Source organism: Salarias fasciatus, chromosome 1 (assembly GCF_902148845.1).
Source record: "Salarias fasciatus chromosome 1, fSalaFa1.1, whole genome shotgun sequence".
Taxonomy (NCBI): Eukaryota; Metazoa; Chordata; class Actinopteri; order Blenniiformes; family Blenniidae; genus Salarias; species Salarias fasciatus.
This window is the reverse complement of record NC_043745.1, coordinates 18,196,363-18,211,478: the sequence shown is the minus strand read 5'-3', so window position 1 is coordinate 18,211,478 and position 15,116 is coordinate 18,196,363. Positions and strand designations below refer to the sequence as shown.

At 42.1% G+C, this 15,116-nt stretch overlaps 2 protein-coding genes across 2 annotated transcripts; both read left to right on the top strand.

Annotated features, from left to right (window-relative positions):
- Window positions 1-201: 201 nt before the first annotated feature.
- Window positions 202-7,018, top strand: LOC115391024 (cilia- and flagella-associated protein 251-like). Its single transcript, XM_030095116.1, has 4 exons — window positions 202-382; window positions 2,001-2,142; window positions 5,735-6,078; window positions 6,194-7,018. Exons 1-4 carry the CDS (start codon window positions 328-330, stop codon window positions 6,298-6,300), a joined length of 648 nt encoding a protein of 215 aa, XP_029950976.1. The 5' UTR covers window positions 202-327; the 3' UTR covers window positions 6,301-7,018.
- A 1,575-nt stretch (window positions 7,019-8,593) lies between these two features.
- vps26a (VPS26, retromer complex component A) lies at window positions 8,594-14,798 on the top strand. Its single transcript, XM_030095105.1, has 9 exons — window positions 8,594-8,695; window positions 9,913-10,062; window positions 10,844-10,919; window positions 11,383-11,539; window positions 12,179-12,343; window positions 12,442-12,548; window positions 12,727-12,828; window positions 12,926-13,035; window positions 13,204-14,798. Exons 1-9 carry the CDS (start codon window positions 8,693-8,695, stop codon window positions 13,318-13,320), a joined length of 987 nt encoding a protein of 328 aa, XP_029950965.1. The 5' UTR covers window positions 8,594-8,692; the 3' UTR covers window positions 13,321-14,798.
- Window positions 14,799-15,116: the final 318 nt, after the last annotated feature.

Below are 15,116 nucleotides of genomic sequence, written 5' to 3'. Positions count from 1 at the left end.
TTGAATCTTTGGCCGCTATCTTCTGGTATTTCCTTGCTTCTGGAGCGCAGTCGCGCAAACTCGGAGTGAGATACGTGATATTGAAGTTTCCACTGAGGATGTTCAGCGACTTTCTCTCTGTGGGAGTAAAGACTTGAGGAAACCATGACGCACTCCGGAGGGCCGAGCCTCTCCGGGTCCGCGCCGCTTTAAGACCGCGCCGAGCGCCCTGCCTCCAGTCTGCCGCTCGACAACAAGCCACAACCCCGAGGAACAAGTGTTGTTTTTTTTACATATATATACATATATAAGTACGTATTTTTTCCGTTGAAGAGGACACGGCTGAGGATGAAGGTGTTTCTGCTGCTCGCTGTCTGCGTCCTGTCCTTACATAACGGGAAGGGTGAGTCCAGCTTTTCTGAGTGAAGGAAGGAGAGAGAGAGAGAGAGAGAGAGAGAGAGAGAGACGACTTTAACTGAAGGTGGTCCAGAATGGGGGGTTTGGGGGTTCTGGTGGAGAAGTAACAGAGATAAAGTGACTGACTTCTCTGCTGTCGAAAGAGTTATTACCGTAAGTTCCAGTGAGTCATTAATTCAGATGAGAGGAGTTGTTGGAATTAGTCATTATTGGCTCGTGCAGATCATCCTGTCGACCCACCTGTAAACCCCAAACCTTTCATGTCTCGTTCAGGCTCAGTCGGAAAATGCAGATGCGTTTCAGTTTCCGACTTAAGTTTCGATTTTTTTTTTTTTTTTTTTAAATCTCGTCAAGTTCAAAGGGGATTTTGAGGCTTTCACCATGACACATGGAGAATAAAGTCGTATTGTGAATAAGAGGAAGGAAAAGGTTTTGGGGGGAAAACCCGAGAAATATAAAAATATCTTCGATTTTTAAAGGAGGTTGTACTAAAAAACTGCATTATGGCCTTATTTCTGTTCAGTATAACTTTCCATTTTGAATGACAAATGTTTGAGTCTACCAACACTTAACATTTAGGCTATCTAAATGATCAAATGATGAAAGGATTTTTTTTAAATTCACAATGCTCATTAAAAAAAGATAGACCGTTAGATTTATCACATACAACATACACAACATGAGACTGCCAATCTTATAAGCTTAAATCTGAAAACTTTTATTAAATTAATACGCATAAAAAGTTTTTCTCCCCCATTTCAGTTCAGACTTGAGGAACTTCTTACAACAGCATGAGAGAAGTTTCACAATGACTGCTTTAAATTCGGTTTATTGTTCTCATAAAACTTTGATTCATCCTTTATCTGATGAGCATTTGGGCCTAAACATGAAGCAGCTTCTGGGAGACTATAATTAGGTTTTAATCACAAACACTCAAAGCATGAACAGGCACTTGACCTTTTCAAACGAATCAGCATCTCTCAACTTATTATACACAGAGTACATTCAGTGTCTTCACAACAACAACAACAACAAAAAAACCTGTCCTTTTTTATTTCTGGTTATCACAGTTTTTCACAGGAAGCCTCTCGTCAGAAATAAGCCACTGAAACATCAGATATGTAAAGTTAATAACAATGATGGTGACAGATTTCCTTATCAGTGCTAATAATTTAGGAGGAAATACTATTTGCACGCTACAAACAGTGGCCGATTTATCAAGAGCCCTGAAACTTCTGTATTCAGTTAAAACACGATCAACGATAGACAGCTGCGAGAGAACTTTAGTAAACTCAATTTGATTATTTATTTCAGAGAATTAAACACTGCAACACTGGCTTTTTAAAATATAATTGTGATACTTCCTATTCTATCGCATTCTCGAAGAAACACCTTCGAAGCTTACTAAACCAGCCGTTTACTGTTGCAGAATAATGTTGCAATCTCTTGAAATACTCAGTGTGGCGCTTTGTTTAACAGCAGTCAACAAATGAGCAATAAGATGTTGCCCCAAAACAATGCTGTCTGAACAAATTTGTTAGAGTCAAGTGTTACAAAAGAAAACCACTGTCAACTTAACCTTATTAACACTTTCCTCTCCATAGGAGCCCCAAGAACTGCAGTGTACAAGTTTGTGAGATGTAACCCTGAGGATGATGACGCCAACTGTGTGACCCAGCAAACCCAAGAAATGGAGTGGAGTCCAGACCTGCCGGGCAAACTACCCGCCTCTGCTGCGCAGAATCTGTAAGTATTCATGAGAGTGTGATGAGACTGATCAGGTAATAGATTTAGTTTGACCTGTCACTGAAGAGAGGTGGAAGGACTGACCGTACTCCCATGTTTGAACCTGAAAAAGTAAACGTCATCGACCATCAACGCAGAAAAACGCTTAGTTTAAATGCAAAAATTGTGCTGATCCTTTTGATCTCCGGTCATTACAAACCAATGGAACAGTGTTCATGTTTATCTGTTTGCCTGTGTGCGTGCCTCCATGCACTTTGAATCTGAAGACTGTGTAAGTGTGAGGTAGTCGGCCAAGAAAAACCAAAATGGTGCAAAGAGAAATGGAGGGAACCACAGAACAGAGAGTTCAAGTAGAGGACTGAAGAGCTCATGGTTTAGCCATTTATCCCCTCAAACTCACTCAAAAAACAATACATCAGACGGATCAAGATAGTAACTCATCTGCAAATATTTTGGTTTAACTTCTACTGTTTGGAAGTAAAAAAAACTGTTAAGAAAACTGTAAGAAAATGCAGCTGATAGAGGATAATGAAATAAAACCAATGAATAAATGTCTAAATAAACAAATTTAAACTGTTTTAGGGAAAAATGAAGTTTTAACAATCTTATCAATATTTTTATTCAAAAGTACTTTGTTGTTTTTCATTTGAGTTTGTGTGTACGTGCGTGTGTGTGTGTGTGAGTGTGTGCATGTGTGTGTGTGTGTGTGTGTGTGTGTGTGTGTGTGTGTGCGTGTGTGTGTTTGTGGTGAACTTGCAACAAACTTTAGCTCTGCAACGAAGCGTCATTACAGAGGAAGTGCAGTCAGTCCTTGAACAAACAGCCATTTCAGATCTGATGCTCTCATAATGATGTGTGTGAGAAGAGTGTGTATGAACAGCCAAGCACCCAGTGTATGGTGGAACATGCAAGGCTGGATTTGCACCACTTAAAAGAAGTAAATGTATGAAATAACCTCCCAAAAAAATATTTAAAGCATAACAGCAGATTTAACTTGATGGCTGTCGAGAAGCTCTTTTGATCACTAAGTTCTGCAGTGAATTATTAACTAATTATCAAGCGATAGTTTCCCATTGTTGTTTGATTCCATAACATCAATGGTTTTATTAAAAAAAAAAAAAAATCTTGAGTTTTAGTTATTTTGGAAGATGGTAACAGCAGTCTGTAGAAAACTCTGATCTGGTAGCTGTGTGTAATCACACCATTTTGTTAAATTCAACCATTTAACCAGTGTTTTGGTTAAAATTCCTGTCTTTCTTAGTTTCTTGTTTTTGCATGTATACAAAATGTGTGGACACATATATGAAAGAAAACAAATTTGAAGATAAAATATATACATTTTGATCGACAATGATAACAGTACCAATAATAAATGCGTAATGAGTTAAAAAAAAACTTTTTATGCCCCTGTCTGAAATTAGTATGAGGCGCTGAGGAAAATATCACAGTTGTCTTTTAAAACCTCAGTTTCCTCTCTTGAAGTTCCCCTTAACCCTCAATACTATCAGCTAATGATCTTCTATTTCATTTTAAAAAAGGAAAGTTCTAAAAAGAAGAAACCAGAGCTGACTATTAATTGTCAGTTGAAGTCTGTCCACAGTGCTGAACGCCACTGGATGAATCGTTTGATGAATTTAACCCGCTGCAAAATTAAGTATGCAAAAAAATTTAACCCACAGACGATGAGACCACAGATGTGTGACAGTTGTTCTACAGAAATTCAGGAAAGGGTTACATGGCGGAGACATGACCATAAACAAGACTATAAATGGTCAAGTGCACTCAGTAAACAGGACAGCTGCAGACCATGTGAACGATTGTGAAATACCTCAGAAAATAAAGGCTGTACAGAGAGATGTCTGGCTTGTTAGTCAGAGTGTGGGTTTTTTTTTTTTTTTTTTTTGGATTCCAACGTCATTATGAGCAACAGCATTTCAGCAGCAGACCTGTCTTTTCACTGCGCAGCTTGAACAGGAAGTCACAGGGAAGTGTTGAGAGGAAGTGGGCCGTGACGCCGGGTGGGCTGCTGTTTCTGGTCTATTGTTTTGCATCTGTGTATGTACCATGCCAGACAGATACTTCAACTTTAGAAAATAACTGAATACATGTTGGTATAAACTGTAACACTGCAAATAAATGGAAAATGTCACTTAAAAAACTTTGCATGTGACCCAGTTCAACTGTGATGACTTCATAGTTTTTATTGAAAATCAGTTCTCAATCATGATCCACAAAGTTCTTTTCAAACTAATGCATTTTATGTCCATAAGAAAAAGGAGAACATAAAGACGCTGTCACTCAGTCGAGCCTGTTAGCCTTTCATATAAGCTTTGGGAGTGACTGAACTCCAGCTTGGGGGCCAGCAGGTGTCAGTGAAGCACAAGTCTGCATGGTGCAATCGCACAGAAACACTCTTCAAGACCAGTGAACACAATGCTTGAATCACTAGTCCTGCATGATAAATTAGACAACTATCAGAAACTTAGATGATCTTAATCTTTCCTTTGATTTATTTTGACAATTGTTAGAAAATATTTTAAAAAATATTGAAAAATTGAGGGATGATGTCGGAATTCTTGATGATATCGACACATTAGTGTTTGCCCAAATACACACAAAAATTAAACATCGGCTTATGCGGGTTTCTTGTTGTTTTTTTTTGTTTGTTTTTTTTTTTTTTTTTGTAATCCAGCCCTCTAAGCTGCACAGCAAATGGTAAAATTCTGAAACATTCGCCATAATGCCATGCAGTCAAGATGAGTTTGTAAAGACTTGCATCATGCAACAGCAGTTTTTTGGGACATTTCACTGTGTTTTCACATTTCAGGTCATTCAAATTTGCTTTATGTTGTGTTCGTAGTAATTTTGGGGAGTAATTGTTGCTTTAATTTATAAAAACAGATATTTTTTTTATCATATATAGCTATTTTGTGTTTCAATAATGAAGAACTCCAAAGTCTGAATGTAAATGTTATCCTGACAGTATTTTACCAGTCAAAATGAAATCAAGTCCCTGAATTAAAATCTGTTGAGACCCCTGGTATATTTTGGGAAAAGGCAGAAATGCTTATTTTCATACAGAAAAATCTGCCACTCATCATGGATTTCTCTCCATAGAGGCAATTCTGGACTGTAATTGTTCTCGGTTGGACTTAAGAGAAATTCTGCACTTTTGTTTAGTTTGTCTGGATGTCATCAACATGCCTGTCAGTGGTTCTCGTTCAGGAAAGCAGAACTTAAATCCATTTTTATTTCAAACTGTGTCTCGAATTCAATTTATTTTGTTGCATTTAAACTAATAAATGAATATTTCCAAAACCTCATAATATTAATATATTCTACACACATAGATTTCTTTTTAATATGAATTTATTGTTGTTTCAACATAATTGTTTGGGTGATTATGTGAAACTGAATGGAATACACAATCCTAAATAGAAATTTAAGTAAAGAAGTTCATATTAAAGACGCTTTGAGAGCGATGAAGTTTTCTTTAAAAGGGTTTAAAAATGATAAAATATAAATGATCTGATTTTCTATTTCCACCATGAAACTCAAAATGACATTACCTGCATGACTGTGTATTTTGCAGAGAGGCTGAGCCTGTGGAGGATGAGAGTCCAGCTTGGGAACAGGAGGAGATGAAGGAGGAGCAGGAGGAGTATGAAGATGAGCCACAAGTGGGAGAGGAAAAGGAGGAGGAGGAGGAGGAGGAGGAGGAGGAATATGATGATTGGGAACTGGAGGACGACGAGGAGGAGGAGGAGAAGATGGAAAAACCAGTGCTGGAGGAGGAGGGCGAGTCTCCTCTGATCCTTCCGAGCGAAGAAAGCTCCGGTGGCTATGAAGGCTCCGCAGGAGAGGATCTGTTCGTGCGCGACATGCCTGTTGAAATCGGCTCTGGCGAGTCTTGGACAGAGAAAGAGCTTTACAAAGGTAGGTTTTTTTGTGGTAAACATTTGCACAGACAAATAAGCATTTTAAAGTTTCACTGTCTTTGTGCTGCTGGAGGTTGAGTCTGATCATCTCTTCCCTTTGTTTCTCTTTGTAGTTGGAGACGTGAGCCCTCTGAGGAGGTTGTTTCCCAGCAGGCCGCTGGCTGGGGAGGCAAAACCTGAAGAGCGGGACCTCAAACAAGACCACATTCTGCCGCTGTAAACTGTGCCTCGTCTGATTCACACACCTATACACACACACATACACACACACACACACACACACACACACACACACACACACACATATATACAGAGGCAGCATGGATTGCAAATAATCCACCCAGACTGGTCAGATAGTAAAACTGATCCTACATCCCCACCTGCTGGGAAACAGGTTCATTCTGAGATTGATACAGGCCACGTGCATATTTTGTATTTTGGGCTAATATTTTTTTTTTTTTTTTTAATTTTAAAAGGCAGAACAACAACTGTAAACAGTATAAAAATAAATTCCAAAGATGCCAGCCGACACTCTTTAATGTTGTCTCATCTGTATTTGTGCTTTTTCTTCAGGACATAAGTTGTAGAATGCTTTCAAATACAATTTTAAAGTGCTTTAAATCAGTATAACTCCTGTGCAATAACATTTTCCATGCAATTTTCACTCTGTTTAATCTTTATTTTTCCAAGCTATAAGGGATGCGAACCCTTATAAAAACAAATACATTTGTCTCAAATGGGATTCTTTAAACTTACCCGCGAGGGTAAAACAACATTTTCTGGTTCCAAAGTTTTAAGGAAAAAAAAAGGTCTTGTGTACCCAAACTGCTTGCCAATGGGTTCTTGCAGTCTTAACCAGTGCTGAAACATGTAACATGGAGCTTTGCAATTTTGAATTTGCAATTCAAACACTTAAATGAATAAAGAATTTATAACAATCTTGCTGGTGTTGATCATATATGTGTGATTGCGTTGTTTAGGAAAATGTTCTTGTGTTGAACATCCATCCATCCATCCATCCATCCATTTTCTACTGCTTATCCGGGACCGGGTCTTGGGGGCAGCAGTCCAACCAGAGATGCCCAGACTTCCCTGTCCCCAGACACCTCCTCCAGCTCCTCTGGGAGGATCCTGAGGTGTTTCCAGGCCAGTCGAGAGACGTAGTCTCTCCATGGAGGGGATAGAGCTGGTCCGGTGTTCCACAACCAGGACGAAAACCGCATTGTTCCTCCTGGATCTATCAGTTGAATTGTCCTCTCCAGTATACCCTGGAATAAAACTTAAAACTATTGCTTTAAAACATATAACCATCATCTTCCAGTGATTCCGTTGCAAAAGGATCTTTGTGATTGTGAAGCTTCACTGGAGAGATTATGCTCACAGAAAGAACATGCAACTCCACACCTAAAGGCCTGCAGCAATCAACACCGGAATGAAATGAGTTATGTTTTGCTGTGCATAAATGTCTGCAATGTAAGATAAAAAAGAAGGAATAGCATGAGACATTTTTGAGCACTTATCAAATGTAAAGATGTTGGTTTCCTCTGAGGTTGTGTGTTTCACTGTGTTGGCCCTCTGACAGATCTCCAGCCTGTTGAGGTTACACCCTGACCATCACCTGCCGGCATCTGGGACTGGATAATTACCTTTTCTGGATGTATGAAGGAATGAAATATTTATTTTTGAAGCCTATTTCAAAAGACAGATACAAGTGAACATTTTGCATATGTGTAGAGAAAGAAGTAATGGATTACATATATTCACTGTACCATGATTAATTGTTTCTTCCAAATTCCATGTTTATTTCTGTGTACTGCTCTAATTTTTGAGTCTTGGTCTCTTTCACTTTTTCTCATTCAGTTTTAATTTCCTGTAGCATTCTATACTTTTGTATTGTAGCGTGATGAATGGAGTCGATGCCCGCTAACTGTGGGTGGGAGCAGAGTGTCACCTGGACAGGTCACCAGTTCCTCGCAGGACAAACACAGAGAGGCAAACCACACACTCATATCCACATCTAGAGGCACTTAGGTAGGACAGGATGATACAGTGCAGCATTTTGCATTGTTACAGCAACAATTGGTCAGTCATGAAACCTTAGCAAAGGAAAAGAATGCGAACAATCTATAATAAGTATGAGGAGTTACCTCACATGCATGTTTTGGAACTAGAAAACCAGAGGGTGGGAACCCACACACACACACACACACACACACACACACACACACACACACACACATAGGGAGAACATGCAAACTCCACACAAAAAGAAATGTTCAGTATTTGAATCCACTGCGTCAACACGGGTGTTATGAATATCATACCTGTCAAAAAGCCGGGGCTGTGTAGTCCTGCTGGTGTGGGGGGGGGGGGGGGGGGGGCAGATGCAGACCCTCACCCTGCAGAGTCCCAGAGCCCCCCCTCTCTCTCTCTCTCTCTCTCTCTCTCTCTCTCTCTCTCTCTCTCTCTCTAAGCCCCGCCCACACGCACCCACACATGACCCGGGTCACATGACGCGGAGCCTGGAGCTAGCCCTGGTTCAGACAGACAGGCTGTGGCTGCGCGGAGCGGAGCGAGGCTATCTGTTAGCTTCAAGAGTCTAGACCGCCGACATGGTGAGTGTTCAGACCGCTGCCCGCTGTCAGGACCGGGCCTCGACCACCCGGCCTGCTCTAACTGAAGGACCCAGCTCCGACAGGAGCCGTCGGTCCGGGTTTCCTCCTGGCTGAGGCTGACAGGAAGAAGCTAGCTGGGCTGTGCGGAGTAGCCTCGGTACGAGGCCGTGCTTCCCCCCTCGGCCCTGCCGCTCCAGCCTGCTGTTGTAGCCGGTGTTCCTGGCGTTATCCGACCCGGTTGTTGCAGGTTGTCGGTTCTCCGTGTGTGTGTGTGTGTGTGTGTGTGTGTGTGGAGCAGCTGTGTGTTTGAGGCGGATGTCAGAGCTAGCGTGGCTAGTGAGTAAGTTGAGGTGTCACATGCATGTTGAGCTCCAGCAACAGCCTCTCACAGCACTTCAGGGTTTGATCCATCAAGCACCTCGTCCCTGCACATGAGGTGTGTTTAGAGCCACTTGCTCTCCACTGTTGAGTTCACTGACTTGATTTTGAGGTTTTCCCCTCAGGATCTCTGTTTGTGTGTTTGTGCATCTTCTGTCAATAGAGCCAGTTGATCCTCAGCCAGTCTGTTCTCACATCTTGATGACTGGGCTGATTCCTCCAGAGCTGCTGCCCCTGCATGTTCAAGCATGTGCGTGTGACTTTGTGCCAGCTCAGAGGAGAATAATGTGGCCTTGCAGATGAGGATGAGCAACACAGATGTTTTGGAAACAACACACCTTGTGATCCCCCCCAGAGTTTTGGTGAAGCAGTGAGGATCTCGCTGGGGCACAGTCCATCAGTCTCATCCATGTGCTCAGTGAGAGGTGTTATCTTGGCCGCTGTGGTGGTGTTTAGTGGTATTGATACATGCGGCTGTGGTGCAAGTTGTTGATTTTTGTTGTTGCTGGAACTGCTCGTGCTTGAAGCAGTCAAATTGTTACCTGAAGCACAGATCTGTGTGTCTGGAACCCAGAAAACACAGCAGTCTTCCACATGTTTATTAATTTATTGCTGTGAGCTGTCAGAGGCATCCTAACCCTGAATAAACAAGCGGGCATGTCCACATTGAACGGGGATGCCTTTCACCATTTGCATAATTTAAAAGTTGCTGGATTTATTTGCATTTCAGATGATCAATATCTTTCCTCTCACACGCTCAGTGCTCTGATCAAATGCAGTCATCGATAATGTAAAATCTATGAGTTCGTGTGACATTTTGTTGTATTTTGTGCTTTCAGAGTTTCCTGGGAGGTTTGTTTGGGCCGGTATGTGAGATAGATGTACTGCTGAACGACGCAGAGAACAGGAAAACAGCCGAGCTGAAGACGGAGGAGGGGAAGGTGGAGAAACACTACCTGTTCTACGATGGAGAGTCCGTGTCTGGCAAGGTAAACTGAGCGTGCATCGTGTTTACAGCATGTACAGGAGTTGGTTGTTCCATATGCTCAGTCCATGGCGGACCTGTCTGCCATGCTTCGGTCTATTTCAGGATCTTCTCTTCTACAGGCTCCAGTGGGAAATTAAGTTGATTTTTTTTTTTTTCCTTTATGAGTGTGGAAACTCGCTCTGGCTTTAGAGACCACTGAAAGCTGCATCAGCTCTATTGACATCAGCTGATAAGGATTTATTATCATTATGTGGTTTATTCAATAAACTGAAAGTATCCATAATAGCTTCCGTTCTGCAACCGTTTCAGTTCTTTTAGTTCAGCGCTTTGTGTCTGCTATACAAACATGACAATACCTCAAAAACTATTAGATTTGCTGTAGATTCAGGCAGGGTGGATGGTACTGTCATCTTGATAGACTGGGATAACTTCACCTCCAGAAACCTAATATTTCAGTGTTTTGTGATTATTATTATTATTGCATTGATTTCAAGACACATCAGATAACAAAAAGCCCAGAATTAAGTAGTATTAAGTTTGAAAAGCTGATGAAAACCAAAATCATTCAAACAAGCCTTCAGATTTTAGGTAGAATAAATTATTTTGTATTCACTGTGTCCATTCATCAGAAATATTTGCCTTATTATTAAGTTATTTGTTGTTTTAAAGCATCGTTTTGCGGTTACAATCTCTTAAACCTCGATGGACCTGAAGCGCTGGATGATGACAGCGTGTCGTTAAGTTCATCGGATGCTTGGCGTTAATGTGGCGTTCCTCTCCAGGTGAATCTCAATGTGAAGCAGGGAGGAAAGCGGCTGGAGCATCAGGGCATCCGCATCGAGTTTGTAGGCCAGATCGGTGAGTATGATTGAAGCTGTCCGCTGTAACTCATCACATAGATGGAGACATTGTACATATTGTGAGTTTTGACGGATCTCTCCAGCTGCTCTGCTGCTCTGATGTCCGTGGCGTCAGGCGGATCACTGCTTTGAATTTCATTCTTGAAATTCTTTTAAGTGCTACTTGAGTGGATTGGGCTTTGGAGCCGGAAAATCGAGAACCAACAGTGTGCTGTTGTCTTTGTCACGTGACCTGAACGGTTTAGCGGGGCATGTGGCTGTCATGTGCAGTCTGCCATTATGGAGCTGAACCCTCCTCCTGCAAATACAGTCTGAGCTGCAAGAGAGTGAAAACCTCAAATGACACTAATGCACGGAGCTTTTTGAAGTGGGGGGGGGGTGTTGAACTGCCTTGGATTCCTCACCATCCAGACCACAAAGCACTCGTGCATTGTGACCCTTTCTTATCTGCTGTTTTGCAGAGCTGTTCTCTGATAAGAGCAACACCCATGAGTTTGTGGACTTGGTCAAAGAGCTGGCGTTACCCGGAGAGCTCACCCAGAACAGAAGCTATGACTTTGAGTTCATGCAGGTGGAGAAACCCTACGAGTCCTACACTGGAGCAAACGTCAGGCTAAGGTTGGCTGTCTTTTCATTTAAATTTATATGCAAGTTTATTCTCTATAAAACATTGTTTTCGTCTTGTTTTCATTTTGTGTTTCTATTTAAGGTTATTCTGGTTTTTTGTCATTTTAATATTCCATAATTATTTGTTTCTCTTCTTGAAGTTAAGTTGATCCACTTTTGTTTTTCCATTTTTGTCTCCTCTTATTACTGAGCCGCTTCTATCAGTGCGAATACAGTGATTTTAGTTTTTAATAACTCTACAACACATTTAGTCTCCAAGCAAACAGCAGGAATTGTTTCACAAGTGGTCCTTGTCTGACTGCACGCACACACTCACACACACTCACGCGTCTGGCTTGATGTTAGTTCTGTGCTAAAAGCTTCAACATGTGGTACCAGATGCAGTCTCATGGTGCCAGCGTCAGTCTGCTGATAAACTCTTCTGAAGCTCATCTTGAGCTTGGGAGTCAAACATTTCCTCAAAGGATCGTGATGGGATTTAAATTTTTATATTTCATGCCAGGGTGATTTATTAGACTAGTTTGATTGCTTGTTTTCATCTGGAACTACAGAAATGCGTCATTTACAGGTTAATAAATCTGATAGTTTTATTTATTCCAGCATTTTCTCATGTCTGTGTTGATCTTCCAGATATTTCCTCAGAGTGACAATAGTCCGCCGCCTGTCGGACCTCGTGAAGGAGTACGAGTTAATTGTCCACCAGCTGGCCACCTACCCAGATGTCAACAACTCCATCAAGATGGAGGTCGGCATCGAGGACTGTCTCCATATTGAGTTCGAGTACAATAAATCCAAGTAAGCTGAATATTGCTTGGACTTTGTTGGAATCTAAACCCGATCCGTGTGAACGTCGGTTTGAGCGCCGTCTCTTGCTTCTTGGCTGACCCTGACAGATACCACCTCAAGGATGTGATTGTTGGGAAGATTTACTTCCTGCTGGTCAGGATCAAGATCCAACACATGGAGCTCCAGCTCATCAAGAAGGAAATAACAGGCATAGGTAATCACCCAGGACACTAGGATATGAAACAACGCTGATCAAACACGAGGATGGTAGCGGCGTCCGCTGTTATTCACCTTTCTAAGCTCCTCTGTCTGTTTTTCATACTTGTCTTCTGAACCAATCACATCCCAGTGGAAACATTGAAACCTCCTCACACTTTGTTTTTGCACTTCAGGCCCCAGCACCACCACAGAGACAGAGACAGTGGCTAAATATGAAATCATGGATGGAGCTCCGGTGAAAGGAGAATCCATTCCCATCAGACTGTTTCTGGCCGGTAAGAAAACACGTCACTTTTCCTTTTTTACTTCCTTTATGTTTAAACTGCACTTGTTTTGATGCAAGTTGACATCTTGTCTTCTGTTTTCTTTCAGGTTATGACTTGACGCCCACCATGAGGGATGTTAACAAGAAGTTCTCTGTGCGCTACTTCCTTAATCTGGTGCTGGTTGATGAGGAGGACAGGAGATACTTCAAACAACAGGTGACCCTCGATAGCATGCAGCATATGACATCTGCCTTCAGTGAGGAGGATTAATAGTTTGTAATCTTAATCTTGTTCTTTCAGCCAATCAGCTAGCTTCCTTTAAATCCCGCCGTCAGTCTGGTTTGTGACTTGAGGTGCTGATTCTCACCGTTCTTCTGTCTCTAGGAGATTGTTCTGTGGAGAAAAGCTCCAGAGAAGCTGAGAAAAAGAAACTTCCACCAGCGCTACGAGTCGCCGGAGTCCCGGACCCAGCCGGTCACCGCTGAGCAGCCGGAGATGTGAGAGCCAGGCCACGAACTGACAGACACACACACACACACACACACACACACACAGACACACCCCAGCTCTTCACTGCTGAACAGCCAGAGGTGTGTATGAGGGCCGCCCCGCCGTCTCCCTGGACTGAGCAACGTCTGTAACCATCAACGCCATAACGCCCCCCGTCCTCCTCACCGCTTCACGGTTTCGGATTTGAGCTGCCCACCGTCACTCCCTCCTCCTCTTCCCCACCAAAGGACTGAACACACACACACACACACACACACGAGCGTCCAGTCCGGGTCTGCTAAAGGTCAACGCAAGAGTGCAACACAAACAATTCAAGACGCAAACGATGAGACAACCGATTCGATCCTGGAGCCTCAGACTGAAAGCATCCTCAAGCACACACACACACACACACACACACACACACACACACACACACACACACACACACACACACACACACACACACACACCCACACACACTCACACTAATGAAGCCATACAGCCTCAGTTTTCTGAATGCATCAAACAGCAGCAAAGGACAGAATGAGATGGCCACTGCACTCTTTCTCTCTAAGAGGAGTTCTTTTTTTTTTTTCCTTTATAATTTAACGCTTACACACCCTGGACTTTCTCTCCCACTTCCACTACTAATGGACACTTTCTCAAGTGTGAATGGTTCTAAGCGGTGGCTGAAAGTGCTGCAGATGTGGGGCGATGGACGCGAGATGCCGAGCTGGGAGTCAACACATGCTTTCTGTATTTATTCTACTACCTGCTCCCATCCTGATGCCCAGTTTGTGTTCCCGTGAGCGTGTCCTCACTGTCCTCACACTTCTCCCTCCAAGAAAGCGTCTGCAGAGCTGGGGAATTAAAACATCTAGTGCAGTAAATTTACTATCTTAACCGAGTTATTATCCTAGAATTATTCTACACTTGAAAAGCTATTCCACTTTAACTTGTAAACTAGTTTCAGATCACTACATTTTTTCTTCAGGAAACAAGGTTTGATTCCGTTCAGCCTTGTTGACTCGGTCCATCATTCAATGCCAACAGATGTCTGCTACTCGTATATTCTCCGACGTGGCATCCAGCTCTATAACTCTAACACAATGAGGAGAAAAGGGTTTCTCCTGAAGTCTGCAAAATCACGTCTTCTCTTTAATGACTGAAATAAGTGAAACTACTCTGTTTTCTGTTTGGCTGAATGTTTTTTTTTTTTTTTGACTCGTTGGCTGCTGTTTGAAAACCGTCACACAGATCAGTTCTGTACAATATTTCATTCTCTTGTCAAGACATTTTGGTTCAGATCTCCCTGAATGTTTGTGAGATTAACAACACGTGCTCCACACGTATCCAGATGTGGCTTCTCCGTTGACATTCACAGCTGTCTGGACATTGTGTTCCATCTCTTACAATGCTGGTTATTATATTGTTAATTTATATTTGCTGTTTTAAACGTTTGGTTTGTTCATAATTACAAAAATAGATGAGCACTACAGTAGTGTTTGCCGAAGAGACGGTGGATTTTAATTTCAAGGCTGGGACCTCAGATGAAACGCTGTTGTGGGGAAAAGTTCTCAGATCTCAGACACACTAAATCTGTTTGACAGTGTGAAGTAAATGTAGATGAATCAAACTTCACAGGAGGTGTTGTGTCGGCTGATTGTTGTATCGGTGTAGAAAATGTCCAAATTTCTTAAAAAATGCTGAAAAGGAGGAACCTCTGTGGGTAGATTGATCTTAAAAAAAAAAAACTTAATTCTGTTGTCACCAGATGAAGAGTGGTTTCTGTTTGCAAGTCCGAG

Excerpts from the sequence above, each read along its gene's own strand:
- LOC115391024 (XM_030095116.1), top strand. The coding sequence starts at position 328 with ATGAAGGTGTTTCTGCTGCTCGCTGTCTGCGTCCTGTCCTTACATAAC. Across the intron at positions 383-2,000 it reads GTCCTTACATAACGGGAAGG|GAGCCCCAAGAACTGCAGTG; the intron begins GTGAGTCCAGCT and ends TCCTCTCCATAG. Across the intron at positions 2,143-5,734 it reads GCCTCTGCTGCGCAGAATCT|AGAGGCTGAGCCTGTGGAGG; the intron begins GTAAGTATTCAT and ends TGTATTTTGCAG.
- vps26a (XM_030095105.1), top strand. Across the intron at positions 11,540-12,178 it reads GGAGCAAACGTCAGGCTAAG|ATATTTCCTCAGAGTGACAA; the intron begins GTTGGCTGTCTT and ends TTGATCTTCCAG. Across the intron at positions 12,344-12,441 it reads TTCGAGTACAATAAATCCAA|ATACCACCTCAAGGATGTGA; the intron begins GTAAGCTGAATA and ends TGACCCTGACAG.